The sequence below is a fragment of the Saccoglossus kowalevskii genome, chromosome 11 (assembly GCF_978046115.1).
Source record: "Saccoglossus kowalevskii chromosome 11, keSacKowa6.1, whole genome shotgun sequence".
Classification (NCBI taxonomy): Eukaryota; Metazoa; Hemichordata; class Enteropneusta; family Harrimaniidae; genus Saccoglossus; species Saccoglossus kowalevskii.
In genome coordinates this window covers 3,268,461-3,282,629 of record NC_140651.1, presented here as the reverse complement: position 1 = coordinate 3,282,629, position 14,169 = coordinate 3,268,461, and the positions used below count along the sequence as shown (strand labels likewise).

Below are 14,169 nucleotides of genomic sequence, written 5' to 3'. Positions count from 1 at the left end.
TTATTATTCAGCATATCGCATTGAGTGAATTGAATATGTATCATGGTGCCTCACCAATCGCCAGCCAGTGTTCAATAAGTCAAAATTTATTCTTGACATTTAAAATCAAAGAAAGCTTAGAAAGAACTCCAGTGTGCTGGAGTATTGGAAACGCATTAATTCAAAATTACTTGTACTTGAGATATTGATGGTAAAGCTGGAAACTACATTGTAATTATGCAACAGATTTGAGTGTAAAACTAATAAGGTCTGCACAATGTAACAGACCATATGTTTACCAAGTTTCCTTGAAATAGAATAATTAGTACTTCAGATATTGGTGTGAAAGCCTAAAATTGGTTAATTATGCAAATTAGATAATTAAAATACAGATTTTAACCCAAAGATAATCAGATCTGTCTATTCTAGAGCATCTATGTACCAAGTTTCATTGAAATGTGATAAGTACTTTAGATATCAATGGAAAAGCTGAAAATTAACTAATCATGCAAAATATGTGATTAATACACACAAATACCCAAAAACAATTGATCTCTGCATAGTCCTTGAGTATGTACCAAGTTTCATTGAAATGTAATGATTACTACTTGAAATATCAAAAGCTGAAAAATCAATTATACAAATTAGGTAATATGTACTTATATTACCCTACAATTATCAGGTCTGTGCAGTGTCCTATGACATCCATGTACGAGGTCTCATTAAAATGTGATGATTAGTACTCGAGATATCAGTGAAAAAGCCGAAAATTGATTAATCATTATGCAAATTAGGTAATTAATACGCATGAATTTTTACTCCAAACTAATCAATTCTGCGCACAAGTTCAGAGCATATATGTACCAAATTTCATCAAAATCCAATGAGTGGTTCTTTAGATATCAGTGGAACAGTCATGGAACACCTAAAAATTAGGCAATTATTATGTATGAATTTTTACCAAAACCTAATCAAATCTAGGCATTGACCCAGAGCATCTATGCACCAAGTTTCATCAAAAACCGATGTATGGTTCTTGAGATATCAGTAGAAAAGACGGACATGCATATACATAAACTAACTGCCAAGACTTCCATTGTGCTTCCCACACGGGAGTCAAAAATACATCTGTTTTCATTAAACACAAATTCAGTCAAGACTTGTGAATACCAAAATTCCCAAATATTTATCTTTCCCAATTTGACTAAAAGCAACAGACCATAATTCACTAGTGGCAAAGTTTCAAGACTAAATCTGTGATTACGACAAATAGGCCAAAGGCCACAATGGAAAAAATATTGAAGTTGCAAATTTCTAATTGCCAAATTTGTCTTATTCATTAGAACACAAAACCAAACTCAATCACAAGACTTAATCATGCAGCGATAAATATTTAATCTACCAACCGTAAATCTTTTGGTGTATGTCAACCCAAAAGTGTAACGAGAACAGGTCATGAATGCAGGCATCAATATGGTGCAAGTAAATGTGTTCTTTATTTGCCTCCAGCATGTACCAGTATGACACATTTGTACCTGAACAAACAGAACCACTGGTACAAGGTAAAATGAAATAACCATACAAAAACAATTCATTTATGTTATATGAATTGAACAGAAAAAATAATACAATTTTGTTGGTGTATATTTTAATATCATATTTAATATAAGTACAATGATTTGAATTTTTTGGAAGCATACGAATAAGTGTTATTCACACTGCTACTCTGAATAATATAACAAACTGATGTGCACCAGTAACAAAAAATGTTCAATATATCTTGTATGTACGTTGACAATTGAATATATCGTATGAAATGAAACAAATCAGAGGCAGGTCCAAGTTTATAATAACTATTGAACTTTAGTAAAAGAGGAATGAAAAGTTTAAAAAATTACAATTATAAAATAACTTTAGAGATGGCCAAAAATGATCTCTTGGTGGTGGAGTTGTTGGTAATGACCAGGAATTAAATTTGAGTTTACTATAAAATTGGAGAAATACAAATTTCTCATTTTCCAAAATATATCAAAGGAGTAAATATTTCATTGATAACAAAAGTATGATACAATTTGGATACAACATTGATACTCATTTTTCAATACAAAGAGAAAATATAAAGAGAATTGGTTTTAAAAAACACTAATCCATCTACATGTGTATGTACATAATATACAATCAGTGTACATGTTTGTATGTACATCTTCATAAAAACAAATTTTGAACAAAAAATAAATCCTGTCTGAAAAAATGAAATTCGTAAATAATGTCAATCTGAAGCAGATAAAGGTGAAGTGAAAAAAATTATTTGCATAGTATTCCTGCTTTTCAAATTTTAATGAATTAAATAGCTCCACTGAATAACGGTTTTCATGGATTAAATAGCTCCACTGAATAACGGTTTTCATGGAGTGGGAAATTTTTACCAATAATGCAATGAAGAATAAAAATGAAATCCATAATAAAGTATTATCATAGTGTTATTAAAAAAATGTAAATTTAAATGTCAATCCAAAGCAGAGCAGACAAAATTATAAAAAAATCTGAATAGCGGTTTTCATAAAGTAGGAAATTGATTTTTTTACAAATAATTTAATAAATTAATTTTCTATAGCTATGTCTTTAAAATGTGAAATACATCTGATCCATAGTTTTATAAAACTACAAGAACAAAAAATTCCCAGACAAACCAAAGTATACATGTAGCTGAAGGATCTACCAGAGTTGTATTAGTAAATGATTCATGACTTGGCATGTTTGTGGTATAATCAATTACATTGGATATGAACTCTTGTACAAATCTATTTGTGATCATGAGACCTTAGTAACAATGCCAACCTAATAAAGATGCTATAATTGGTAAAAGTTAATGCTTCTTTAACCTCTTATGGCTGAATAGGTCCTTTCTTCTTTTGTAAGACTTCCCACATCTTTCACAGGTGAACCTTTCTACATTGTCGTGAACATATTTAATATGATGTGTTAATGTATCTTTTGTTTTGAACTTTTTTGGACATTTATCACATTGAAAAGTTGACATCTCTGGAGAGTGATGTGTCCGCATATGTCTACTTAAGTTTTTTTTGTGTTTGAATTCCTTCTGACATTCCCCGCATTTGCCTCCCACAGAATCACTGTGACGTTTAACATGAGCCTCAAGCATCAATTTAGAAGAAAACATTTTACCACATTGCTCACATTCGTGCGGTTTGACAATTTTTTCTTGTTTTGAAGTGCCAGGATGTTGACTTAAACTAATTCTTGTTTGACAACTCTGTTCCACTTGAAAGTTGGATGGGGTAGCCGAGGATCCCACATCAATCTGCATCAACTGTGCCACTTGTGAATGATCAATAGTTGCAGCAGGCTCCTGTAGATACAGATGGGATACGCAAGATTATTAAGTGTAACAAATGTGAAAATGTATATTTTTAGAAAGCTTATTTTTCAAATAATATGAAATCAATATTCCAACATAAAAATGGAACCGTGTAATCACGTGGTCATTGTGCAAACAAGGTGTTATTTTGCCAGATTTCATTAACAGCTATCAGAGAATATCAATGACAAAAATTACAGTCGTGGAGCAGCTGGGAGACGAGATCAACTCTCAAGACTAACCCAAATACCGATGTTTTCTTATGCGGGAAAAAAACAAACAAACCTAAAACACACTGTATCTCAGATTTACACAAAATGTATTACCCTCTTAAACCATCGCTACAATTGTTTTTTCTCTCGTTGAATGCATGCTTTATATATCCTTATAAGAGAATGTTAAAAAAAAAGTAAATTTGATATTTTCTAAGAAAAAACCTCTACTACATCATTAAAATAAATTTTCCGAAGCTATAATCAGTGCCTGTAAGCACTTAATTTTAACAATTATGATTATTATTACATAAGAGTAAAACATGAAATTCATCACAAATAGCCTGTTCATTATATAAGAGAACAATACCTTTGCTCTGGGGGTATGTTATTATATCCATGTTTTCAATTGGTAATGAGAGAGAAGAAATGCGAAACTTTGTGAAGCATTTTTGATTGGTTCCAATAAAACCAATAAATCTGTATATCTATGACATGATGTCCGGCATAATGAATATATAAAATTTGAACATAAACAGTCAAAGCATGACAGAGATATCGCACTAGAACTGCATTCATTAAAATTAAAAACAAAATGGCTGCCAGTCAGCCATTTTGATTTATCAGCACGAAAATGGTTGCCATCTTGAATCCGATCATGAAATAATTTGATGTTCATATGTATAATATTAAGTATGATGTATGTGTGAAGTTTGATGAGTGTAATTGGTCCAGGCATGTCTAAGATATAGCTCTAAATGCAAACAAGCACACACACCGTGTCAGAACAGGGACTAAAAAACACACCGCGCACCATATGCAAATTACCTGTTAAAATTACATACTATATTTGAAAATGTCTGATAAAAAAGTAACACTGAATATCAATTTAGTAAATTTTGTTATATTTTATTATGTCACTTGTCGTAAGCATGTAGCTTCTCTGAAAGCGATGTCTGTGCAAATCACAGATGATCGCAAACCAACATTCACATGTTTTACAAAACAATTTTTACGAAGTAAGTTTCTGTGATGTGAAAGTCACCATTACCATGTGCGTGTAAGTTCTTCATATCAGGAGGAATTCCAAACTATGCAAGGTATATGCTGTGTTTATTAAGATGCACCACCAACTATGTACCTATACTATGTACCTAATGTACTTTCACTCCCTTTTCATATATATCATATTTCTATTTACTGAAAAAAAAAATAGTATTTCTGAGGATGCTTACTGGGCTCTGTGCAACCAAAATGTGATTTCAATGTCTACAACCTATTTGTGATTCATATATAATGCATTCCTAAAAAAAAATTTGTTAGATATGAAATGTTCTGTCAACTGCACAAATAAGCGACTAGATCACGTCCTGTTCACCTAGTTGTGTCATTTTTGCCACTGCATATTGAAACGTACAATAAAGATTTTAGTTTTCAGATTTCACAGCAAGATCTTCTGCATTCAGTACCTTCATTGATCAGTTTCTGAATCAGTTGGAAAATTTAACAATAAATAATTATGTAAAACATTTTCAACAAACTTTTCCAAAACCAGGTAATAACCACCTGTGTGTGGGATATGCCATCGTACAATACAGTATTCTGATTGGTTAAAGGTAATTATTGACTTATAAGGTCAATGGACTTTAGTTTTAGGTCAATGTGGCAGATCAGATTATATGGAATATTGTTAGTATAGTGCCTTGATAAACACAGCACTATAACATATGGGGCTACATAAGGTATTGACCTACCTTATTTTTAGTAGAATCCAGTTCCATGCTGAGTTCACATAAAGTGTCTGGTGGTTCATCTGAAAGTACTGCACGAACAGGTTGAACATAATTTTGAAGTAATTCCTCATTGTCAGAAACATCAGTGACATCCTCCACTGGTGGGGATGGTGGTGCATTTTGCGACAGATCTTGAGTAAATGTTGTATTATCGTTGATGTTTAATCTTGGATTGCCAACTGTGGAATTTAGTTGGTTGTGAAATCCTGGATTGCCAACTGTGGAATTTGATTGGATGTGTATTCTTGGTTTGCCAACTGTGGAATTTGATTGGATGTGAAATCCTGGATTGCCAGCTGTGGAATTTGATTGCATGTGAAATCCTGGATTGCCAGCTGTGGAATTTGATTGGATGTGAAATCCTGGATTGCCAACTGTGGAATTTGATTGGATGTGAAAGCTTGGATTGCCAACTGTGGAATTTGATTGGCTGTGAAAGCTTGGATTGCCAACTGTGGAATTTGATTGGCTGTGAATTCTTGGATTGCTAACTGTAGAATTTGGATACGAGTCAAGTCCTGGATTTTCAAGCGAGATAAAATTAATATTGGTAGTCCTGTTCTGATGCAATACTGAGGTTTGGAACATTGCTGGAACATGTAGTTGAGTTGTCGAGGGTGAATATGGATTAAACATCATAGATTGCTGTTCATCATTAGTGTTTCTGAAATTAAACATTCCCAGATGATATTCCTGATTAATTGATCTACTCATGATTTCAGGAATGGGCTGAATTCTTTCAGTAAATGTAGGTGCCGGAATTGATATACTGTTTTGCATTGTGTCTGTTACAGTTGATGTGTTGATCGTTGATACATCACTGTGTGTGTGTAATGTCATGTGCATCGTTTCATTTTTTTCAGCATTGACTGGTGAATTTGGATCCATATATGGTGCATACGAAGTACTCCCACCAGCTCTGTCAATTAATGGTACAGAAGTCTCTCCATTGCCTGCCATATCTGCTAGTAGATGCAAACCTGATGAGATAGTAGTATCAGAAAATTACAACCTTGTAGATACAAAGTTTTGAAAGTAGATGCAAAGTCACTACACAAAGTAGATAACTGATGTCATTACTGTTACGCTGTATTCAACAATTATAAGTATCTTCTTACCAGGTGTTTCTATCATTGTGTCATATTCATCTGAAGTCATGACTGATGTCCCTGTATAGAAAATAGTAGTAACGTTCAGAATGTGGTAATGATTTGAAACCTATATACTTCCAATGCAGAGATAGAAATTTATCAAAACTTGTCATCATCTGATAGTCAGATCACATAATGCATGACAAATATTGACCACAAATTATATCAAGTTTAAAAGTAACAACTGAAGCAAGTCTAAGATTTGTCTCAAGTTTAACGGATATCCATTAATGCCATATTGTTTAAAAACACATGGTTTTGTGACCTTACATAGATTGAGAGTGTCTGTAAAACATGTTGCTGGCCAATCAGAGTTGGCATATCGAATGGCAGGATGATGAATTGCTCAACAGAGCACACTTCATTATACATTTAATGAACAGGATCTGCCAAAGTAGTGGGGAAAAAGTTGAATAAATGGCGAAAGTAATTCATTCATGGCTGTAATGTGTGAATGCAATCAATCGGTGCACTGGCACATTGTTGATGTATTTATATGCATGCTGGGAGATTAATCTACTTTATCTGAGCTTGCACTGACAAATTGAGGGTATAAAGGAATTTAGATTAAGTATAGTTTTATGTCATGTTTTATCTGTTAACAGGACATCATTTGTAGCTGCATGTGGTACAACTTCCATCGGTACAGGATTCAGTATACCTATTAAAAACAATGAATTCAATTTTAAATAATTATTAGTGGTTCAAACTTAATTTGCCATTTTGTTTTGATAGAAATGCAAGTCATAATGGTTTAATTTGCATATACAAATTTTTATACTATGTTGTGACTTGTTTCACACTGACATAGCAGCAGACCACAGAGATCATAGGTCTGATCTGCTGGTGTTACTTTGCAATTACACTACCTTGATCAGTAGAGGTTTGAATTAGCGGTACAGGAGGCACTGTGGAGTAGTTCCTGCTTCCATCTTCAGTTTCAGAAGAGGCATCATCCTCAATATCAGAGCCAAATTCATCTTCAGTTTCAGAAGAGGCATCATCCTCAATATCAGAGCCAAATTCATCTTCACTTTCAGAAGAGGCATCATCCTCAATATCAGAGCCAAATTCATCTTCACTTTCAGAAGAGGCATCATCCTCAATATCAAAGTAGAATTCATCTTCACTTTCAGAGTTGTAAGCATCATCCTGAAATGAGGAATACTAATTATACTTTGTATAAAATTTATGACATGTATGCCTCCCCTGGTGACATTTAATAAGTTTATAACAATGTTTATATCTTGTATAGTATAGAAAAAAAATCAATGTCTATAGGAATGTATGAAACTCTTAAAATCTCACACAAAAATTATAAAAGGTGTGAGTGATTTTGTACACAACTTTCATAACCAATAATGAAAATTTGTGTGTTCATTTATTTTGTTTGAAAATCTAGGATTTAAATATGCCTATGCTTAAATTGAACAGAATAATTATTATGAAGACTTGTATTTTCACTATATAAGTACAATAATTTGTTTTGGGGGGAGGGGTATACAAGTAAGGCGACTCAGAATAGTAAAATAAATTACGTACATTTGTAACCCAACATGTTCATCCTTGTCCGTGTTTTGATGAAAATGATTGTCAGTTGGTTAAATGTCATTGAAACTCAAAAGGTGATGCAACTAATTATGTTTTGTGTTTGTGCCAAATTTAAACAAAGTCTGTAAAAGGTAGAAAACAAATGGTCACTAGTCAGCCATTTGGAATCAGATTGCCAAACTGAGATGCATCAGTAACCCAGTGTGTGTGATGCTCCCACTAAGTTTGAATATAATCAGTCGAGGGATAGCTGCGAGAAACTGATGACATGTTTGATGATTTGTTTCATTTGACGAAATCAAAATAGCCACCAGATCTTTATGTGCATCAGTAACCCACCATGAGTGATGTCATAATCGAGTTTGAATAAAATTCATCTAGACAGAACGAAAAACCAATCAACATGCACATGTCTCCCATTATGCCATTGAGTAACATAATGGACACATGGATGTAAAAACAGACAATGAACCCAAAACACAAGTCCCTGTTTTGGCTTAGAAATAAAAATAAATTTTCCAAAGCAATTGACAATAAAGATATCTTTATTGCCTAGTAGGAACTTATTTGTCAAGAGTTGAGAACTTGCAAATGATGTTTCACAAAAGTCTATAGAAAACCAGAAAACATTTTGCTCACAATTTCCAAAAATTAATTCTGACTCAGTTTACCTGTTTAGGCAATGGTTTGCCGAGTAACAAACATGCAATATCTGTGTGATTATTTCCTGCAGCCAAGTGCAAAGCAGTTCTTTTATTCTGAAATGAAGGAATACAATTGAAAATTGTTTTATTCTCAACTTATACAAATCAATACAGAATTCAAAATAACCGAAAAACATAATGTTTTAATTATACAAATATAGCACATCTGCAGAAAGAGGTCGCATACAGTCCAAACTTTTGTATACTTTTCAGACAATTTGTTCATCAGTCTGATTGTAACACAAATGTACATGTAGAGAATTTGTTTGACAAGATCAGAATTGTGCCATAAATTATTCTACCATAGACAGTGTTCTCTTTAGTCTTATCTGGCTCATTGAAATTAAGAGAAATGAACAAGACTCCTCACAATGAATGTTGGCCAGATATATGTAAATGGCAAATATGAACAAATATTAAACAAGTTACAAAAATAAAAGTTTGCATTTATTTGTGAATGTACCGGTATAAAAAACAATTTACCTCATTTTCTGTTAATTTGTTGATTGTTCTGTGTTTGAGCAGAGTCTTGACAACTTTAGTACTACCATTCTCACTGGCTATATGCAATGCTGTATTACCATCCTGATAACAAAAAAGAGGTGTTATGTAATACACACCACTAAGCTGTAACTATGATATCCTGGTACAGATACAAAAGCTGAACACATTAGCTTTTTTATTAGACATTCATCTCAAATTGAAGCACTTTAAGTGGTGTACACTCTGGTGCAATATTCCATCAATGAATGAATGTGTGAGCAGCCAAAACTATAATCATATTCCATTGCATATTCCATATTTTTAATTATTTGTATGGCAACAGACCAAAATATGTACACCCCAAGGTAGACCATGTGATTGAAGCACACCTCTACTAGAAATAAACAAACAAATTGCATTTAGTGTATACTTGACCATTACAATATGACTTGAATTGAATTGACCAATCACTGTTCACTGTCAATATTTTAAGTATGCTACTAAAATGAGCAAACACAGTACATTTATTTTGAAAACTAAAATTAATTTAATTATATTCCTCACCTTATTGATAGAGTCCACACTTGCTCCTTTTCTCAGCAGTAGTTTTACTGTGTTTGAAGATTTCCATCCTTTACTGAGACAGGCTTGATGTAGTGGTGTGTTGCCATGCTTCAGTGTAAACAAAAAAACATACAGTTTAATTTAATACATACATATAAATCCCAAATTAGTAGGAAATCAAATAGATTTAATAGCCAGTCTTGACTAGTCTTTTACTTTCTAAAAAGAAATTGGATGTTAAAGACCCACATCAGTTGAACATATCCAGCGTACTAGTCTTATATTTACATGTAGACATTAGCCTTGTATGCGTGATCCCTCCTAACAAAGGTATAACATTACTTGTCTTTTTATATCATTCACCTGGGGTAACGTCTGGTAGGTCGAACCATTAGTGTACAGTGTTCTCAGTTTGTCTACTAGTATTTTTTGGCCAACTAAGCTCTGATCTTGACAGACTTTTGTAATTAAAAACAAAACAATAGAATTTACCCGGCTGTAAAAAGTCATACAGAAGTGTTTGAATGTCTTACTTATTTGGAATATGTGCGTCGTATTTATGTCTTATTCAAACATTTGTTAGTATGAGAAGCGATATCAGCGTGTGATCAAAACAGAAATTCACTCACTGAACGCAAACTTTTGCACAACGTGAAATTTCAAGCCGTTATCTGGTTAAATTATGACTACAAGCATGGAAAAGATGTAAAAGAATACAGTTATCACGAAAAAACCACAAAATATGCAATTAGGAAGTACAGGTTGCATCAAACTTTGTCATGTGTTGGTCGATACAATCACCATACTGCCTTTGTGCAAACTTTCTGTTATTCTCGTAATAACCTCATGTAGTAACCACATGAATTTCTACCTTATTAGTACAGTTGATATCTACTGTCATATTCAGTAGCATATTTACAACATTGGGGGATTCCTATCCTCTGCTCAGGCAAGCAAGATGCAGTGGTGTATCACCACCCTGAAATAAAAATATTTCTTTATCACATATACATGTAGAATTTGAATGTTTTCCAACAAATTGCGGCGGCGGTGGGTTTCTCCATGAATCATAATTGAAAAACAAACTAATTTATGAGCGGTTGGTGCTGAAATGTGCAAATTAGGAAAACTATGAATGATGATTTTCTTACCTCATTAACAGATCTTATATTTGCCTTCCTTTGCAGCAATAAATTAACTGTCTGAATGCTCTTGGAACCACTACTCAGACATGCTTCATGGAGTGGTGTATTTTTGTTCTATGAACAGAATTGGAAAGTAAGTACATCATAGCAATATTAACATCACCTGCTCCCCTCCCCCCATTTATTTCATCAGTGGAGGCTTTCAAATACATGTATTAAATGGCTGACCTTACATAATTGCACTGTGTTCATTTCTGGTCAGGAGAACAAATGTTAAGAATAAGAATGCACACTTATTTTGTGTGTTATCAAATCAATGTTTTCAATGTACAATAACATTTAATCCAGTGTATCAACAACAAGCCATGCATGGCACAGTCCCAGTTAGTTGTCAATTTTAAGATACATGTACATGTGCAGCCAAAATATAGTTGAGGATGAGCAACATATTGTAATGAAATGTCCAGCTTACAGTCACTATAGGGACAAATTATTCCTGACTGCACAAAATAAAGTTCCAAATTTTGATAAAGAAAATAGTCAGAATAAATTCATTTTGATTATGCCAAACCATACTCTAGCACCAGCCTTAGCAGTCTTCTTAAAAAACAGCTATGGAACAAAACAGCAACAACTATCAGTGTATTAGGCTACATTTTGTGTTCATTCTGTATTCTGTATTCACCATTGGGTGCAAATTGTCTTTATTGTTTTTGATTTGTTTTATTTTTTTTAGAAAAGTTTTTATTTTTTGTTTTCTTTTTTAGATTGTAGTTTTTTTTTTAATTTCTTTCTGTAAGACCTTTTTTATCCTTTCCTAAGGATTTTATGCGTCTAATAAAAAAATATGTATATAGTTTGATTATAAACATGTCATAGACATGGAACATTAAAATGACTGACATTCAAACATCTTGTATCTGATCGTCAAGTACTTGTCCATATTGAGAGATGTTACTCTGGAACAGCATTACTCGGTAATTAAAAAATGGCCACCGGTTGGCCATTTTGAATCAAATAGTCAAACTAATACATCTGTATATCTATGACATGATGTATAATGAATATATAAAATCTGAACATAATCAGTCAAAGCATGTCAGAGATATGGCTCTAGAGACGCATTCATTAAAACAAAATGGCCACCAGGCATGCTACCATTACAACTAGACTGAGTGACATCGTACAAGATTGGAGACACATTATTAGACTCTGCCTTTGGTTGGTCTGTCTGTTTCCGCTAATTAGAGTTATACCACTCGACAACATACATGATGCAATGCTACCTAATACAGTCATGTGAGTGATTGTGTAACCCTAACCCAATGAATAAAACTATGAGAATGCATTCAGTACTACAATAATGATAGAGCAAAGTCAAAGATACTGTGACACATACGGTAACATACCTGATTGACACATTCTATATCTGCTCCTTTTTCCAGTAAAATCTTTATTATCTCTGTACATCCAATTCCACTACTTTTACATGCCAGATGTAGTGGAGTGTTTTCAATCTAGAGAGGTAAATAAACTGCTAAAATCATGTTTACAAAATAAATTTCCAAGTCAAAGCAATGTAGTAATACACATGTATTGCCAAAAATATCTTGTTCTTAGGTTCTAACATTGCTTTCTCATCCAATAGTACTATTACAATCTTTGGACACTTCCATTCACTGCTGATACAAGCTTGATGTAGAGCTGTGTTTCCATGCTGGTAATGAAAGTAGTAGATATATTGTATAGAGATTGAAAGGTAAACTTATTCATTGGAAAACCTCCTGCCCAACTTTCAATTGAAAACTCTCTCCCCCTAACCTTAGAAGCACAGAATACTACATGTATTCCCTAGACATACACCACCCCCAAATGCTAATACATTGAGCCTACTGGTCTGAGAGGACAAGAGACAGAAAACAAACAGTTACACGATAAACAGTCAAATTCAATGTTATTACTTGCAAGTTCACTTTGAGGTCATCCAGACATAAAATGGATGGTGGTAGTATATGCTGATTTCATAACTGAAACTGATTTATTCCAAATCTGGACTAGCCTGACATGTAGGTATGATCGAGTGGCGCCATCGCCAGCCGAAAAGCATCAGACGGCGCCATCGCCAGCCGAAAAGCATCAGACCTCACTAACGCCTGACAGAATAGTGTATGTCTCGTCAGCAAAATCAATACTGCAAATTCGTAAAGTTCATGCCTTCTTGCAATGAGTTTCAATGAATACTCATATTGGTGGTCATGGTAACACCGTCAATTGCCAAAGGTACTTGATAAGAAAATACAACTTAAAACTTTAGAGCGAATTAGATAACGGAAGTAAACAACTCATGTTTACAGATATGGACGACATGCGACTGCAGCGAAAAGAGACACTGCGCTTAAAAACATGCCGTTTTTGCAGTCCACATGCAGCAAAACTATCGCTGTGAAAACAACATTGGAACTCTTGACCTCTCAGACATGTGCGTTTGTGATGTACACCTTGCCTAACCAAGAAATCAACGTGCAATTTTTCCCCAGTATATCCGCTCTTGTCGCCACAGTGTTTCAACAAGATGATAAACATTGGGTGGAAATAAACTCTGCCATGAATGGTTACTCTTTGATGGCTGTCACAATCTGACGTTCCTCCATTTTGATTGGTACAGATAAAAAATTGTTGGGGGAAGTGAAAAAACTGACATTCTGTTAGGCGTGTGGTGGGTTTGGAGCACCACAGAGGGCGTAACTCACACGACCTTGTCAGGATAATCTGGACCTTTTGCGTTAGTTCCAGATTTTGAGAAATCTGTAGTAACTATTTCTGAAATGCGGAAAAATGTGGTTGATAAACTGTTCTGCTGCATTATAAATACATTGTTAATACATAGTATATGTAGTATGATACCTTATTTACTATGTCTTTATTTGCACGTCTTGCCAACAGCAACTGTACAGTCTCTGGACAATTTTCTCCTTTGCCCAAACTAGCTTGATGTAATGGTGTATTTTCATCCTAAGGTAATCAAAACATATCACAAATTAAGCAGCCACACATTTACATTTCTGTTTCTGTCCAGAGATGCAGTGTTTGTGACTTCTGTGAAATTTTTGTCACCAAGATTGCCATAAAATCTTCCAATTGTGATAAATTCCTAGCATTAGAAATTAAACAGTTTATGAATTCTTACATTGTTGGTACATTCTATAGG

The 14,169-nt window shown here is 33.7% G+C and overlaps 1 protein-coding gene across 1 annotated transcript; it reads right to left on the bottom strand.

Annotated features, from left to right (window-relative positions):
- Positions 1 to 1,610: 1,610 nt before the first annotated feature.
- Positions 1,611 to 10,729, bottom strand: LOC144348403 (uncharacterized). Its single transcript, XM_085505574.1, has 8 exons — positions 10,688 to 10,729; positions 9,817 to 9,924; positions 9,253 to 9,354; positions 8,737 to 8,823; positions 7,384 to 7,666; positions 6,482 to 6,532; positions 5,325 to 6,343; positions 1,611 to 3,349 (listed from the first exon to the last, which is right to left on the bottom strand). Exons 1-8 carry the CDS (start codon positions 10,727 to 10,729, stop codon positions 2,846 to 2,848), a joined length of 2,196 nt encoding a protein of 731 aa, XP_085361700.1. The 3' UTR covers positions 1,611 to 2,845.
- Positions 10,730 to 14,169: the final 3,440 nt, after the last annotated feature.

Excerpts from the sequence above, each read along its gene's own strand:
- LOC144348403 (XM_085505574.1), bottom strand. The coding sequence starts at position 10,729 with ATGCTACTGAATATGACAGTAGATATCAACTGTACTAATAAG. Across the intron at positions 9,925-10,687 it reads ATATCAACTGTACTAATAAG|CATGGCAACACACCACTACA; the intron begins GTAGAAATTCAT and ends TTTACACTGAAG. Across the intron at positions 7,667-8,736 it reads GCAAACCATTGCCTAAACAG|GATGATGCTTACAACTCTGA; the intron begins GTAAACTGAGTC and ends TCCTCATTTCAG.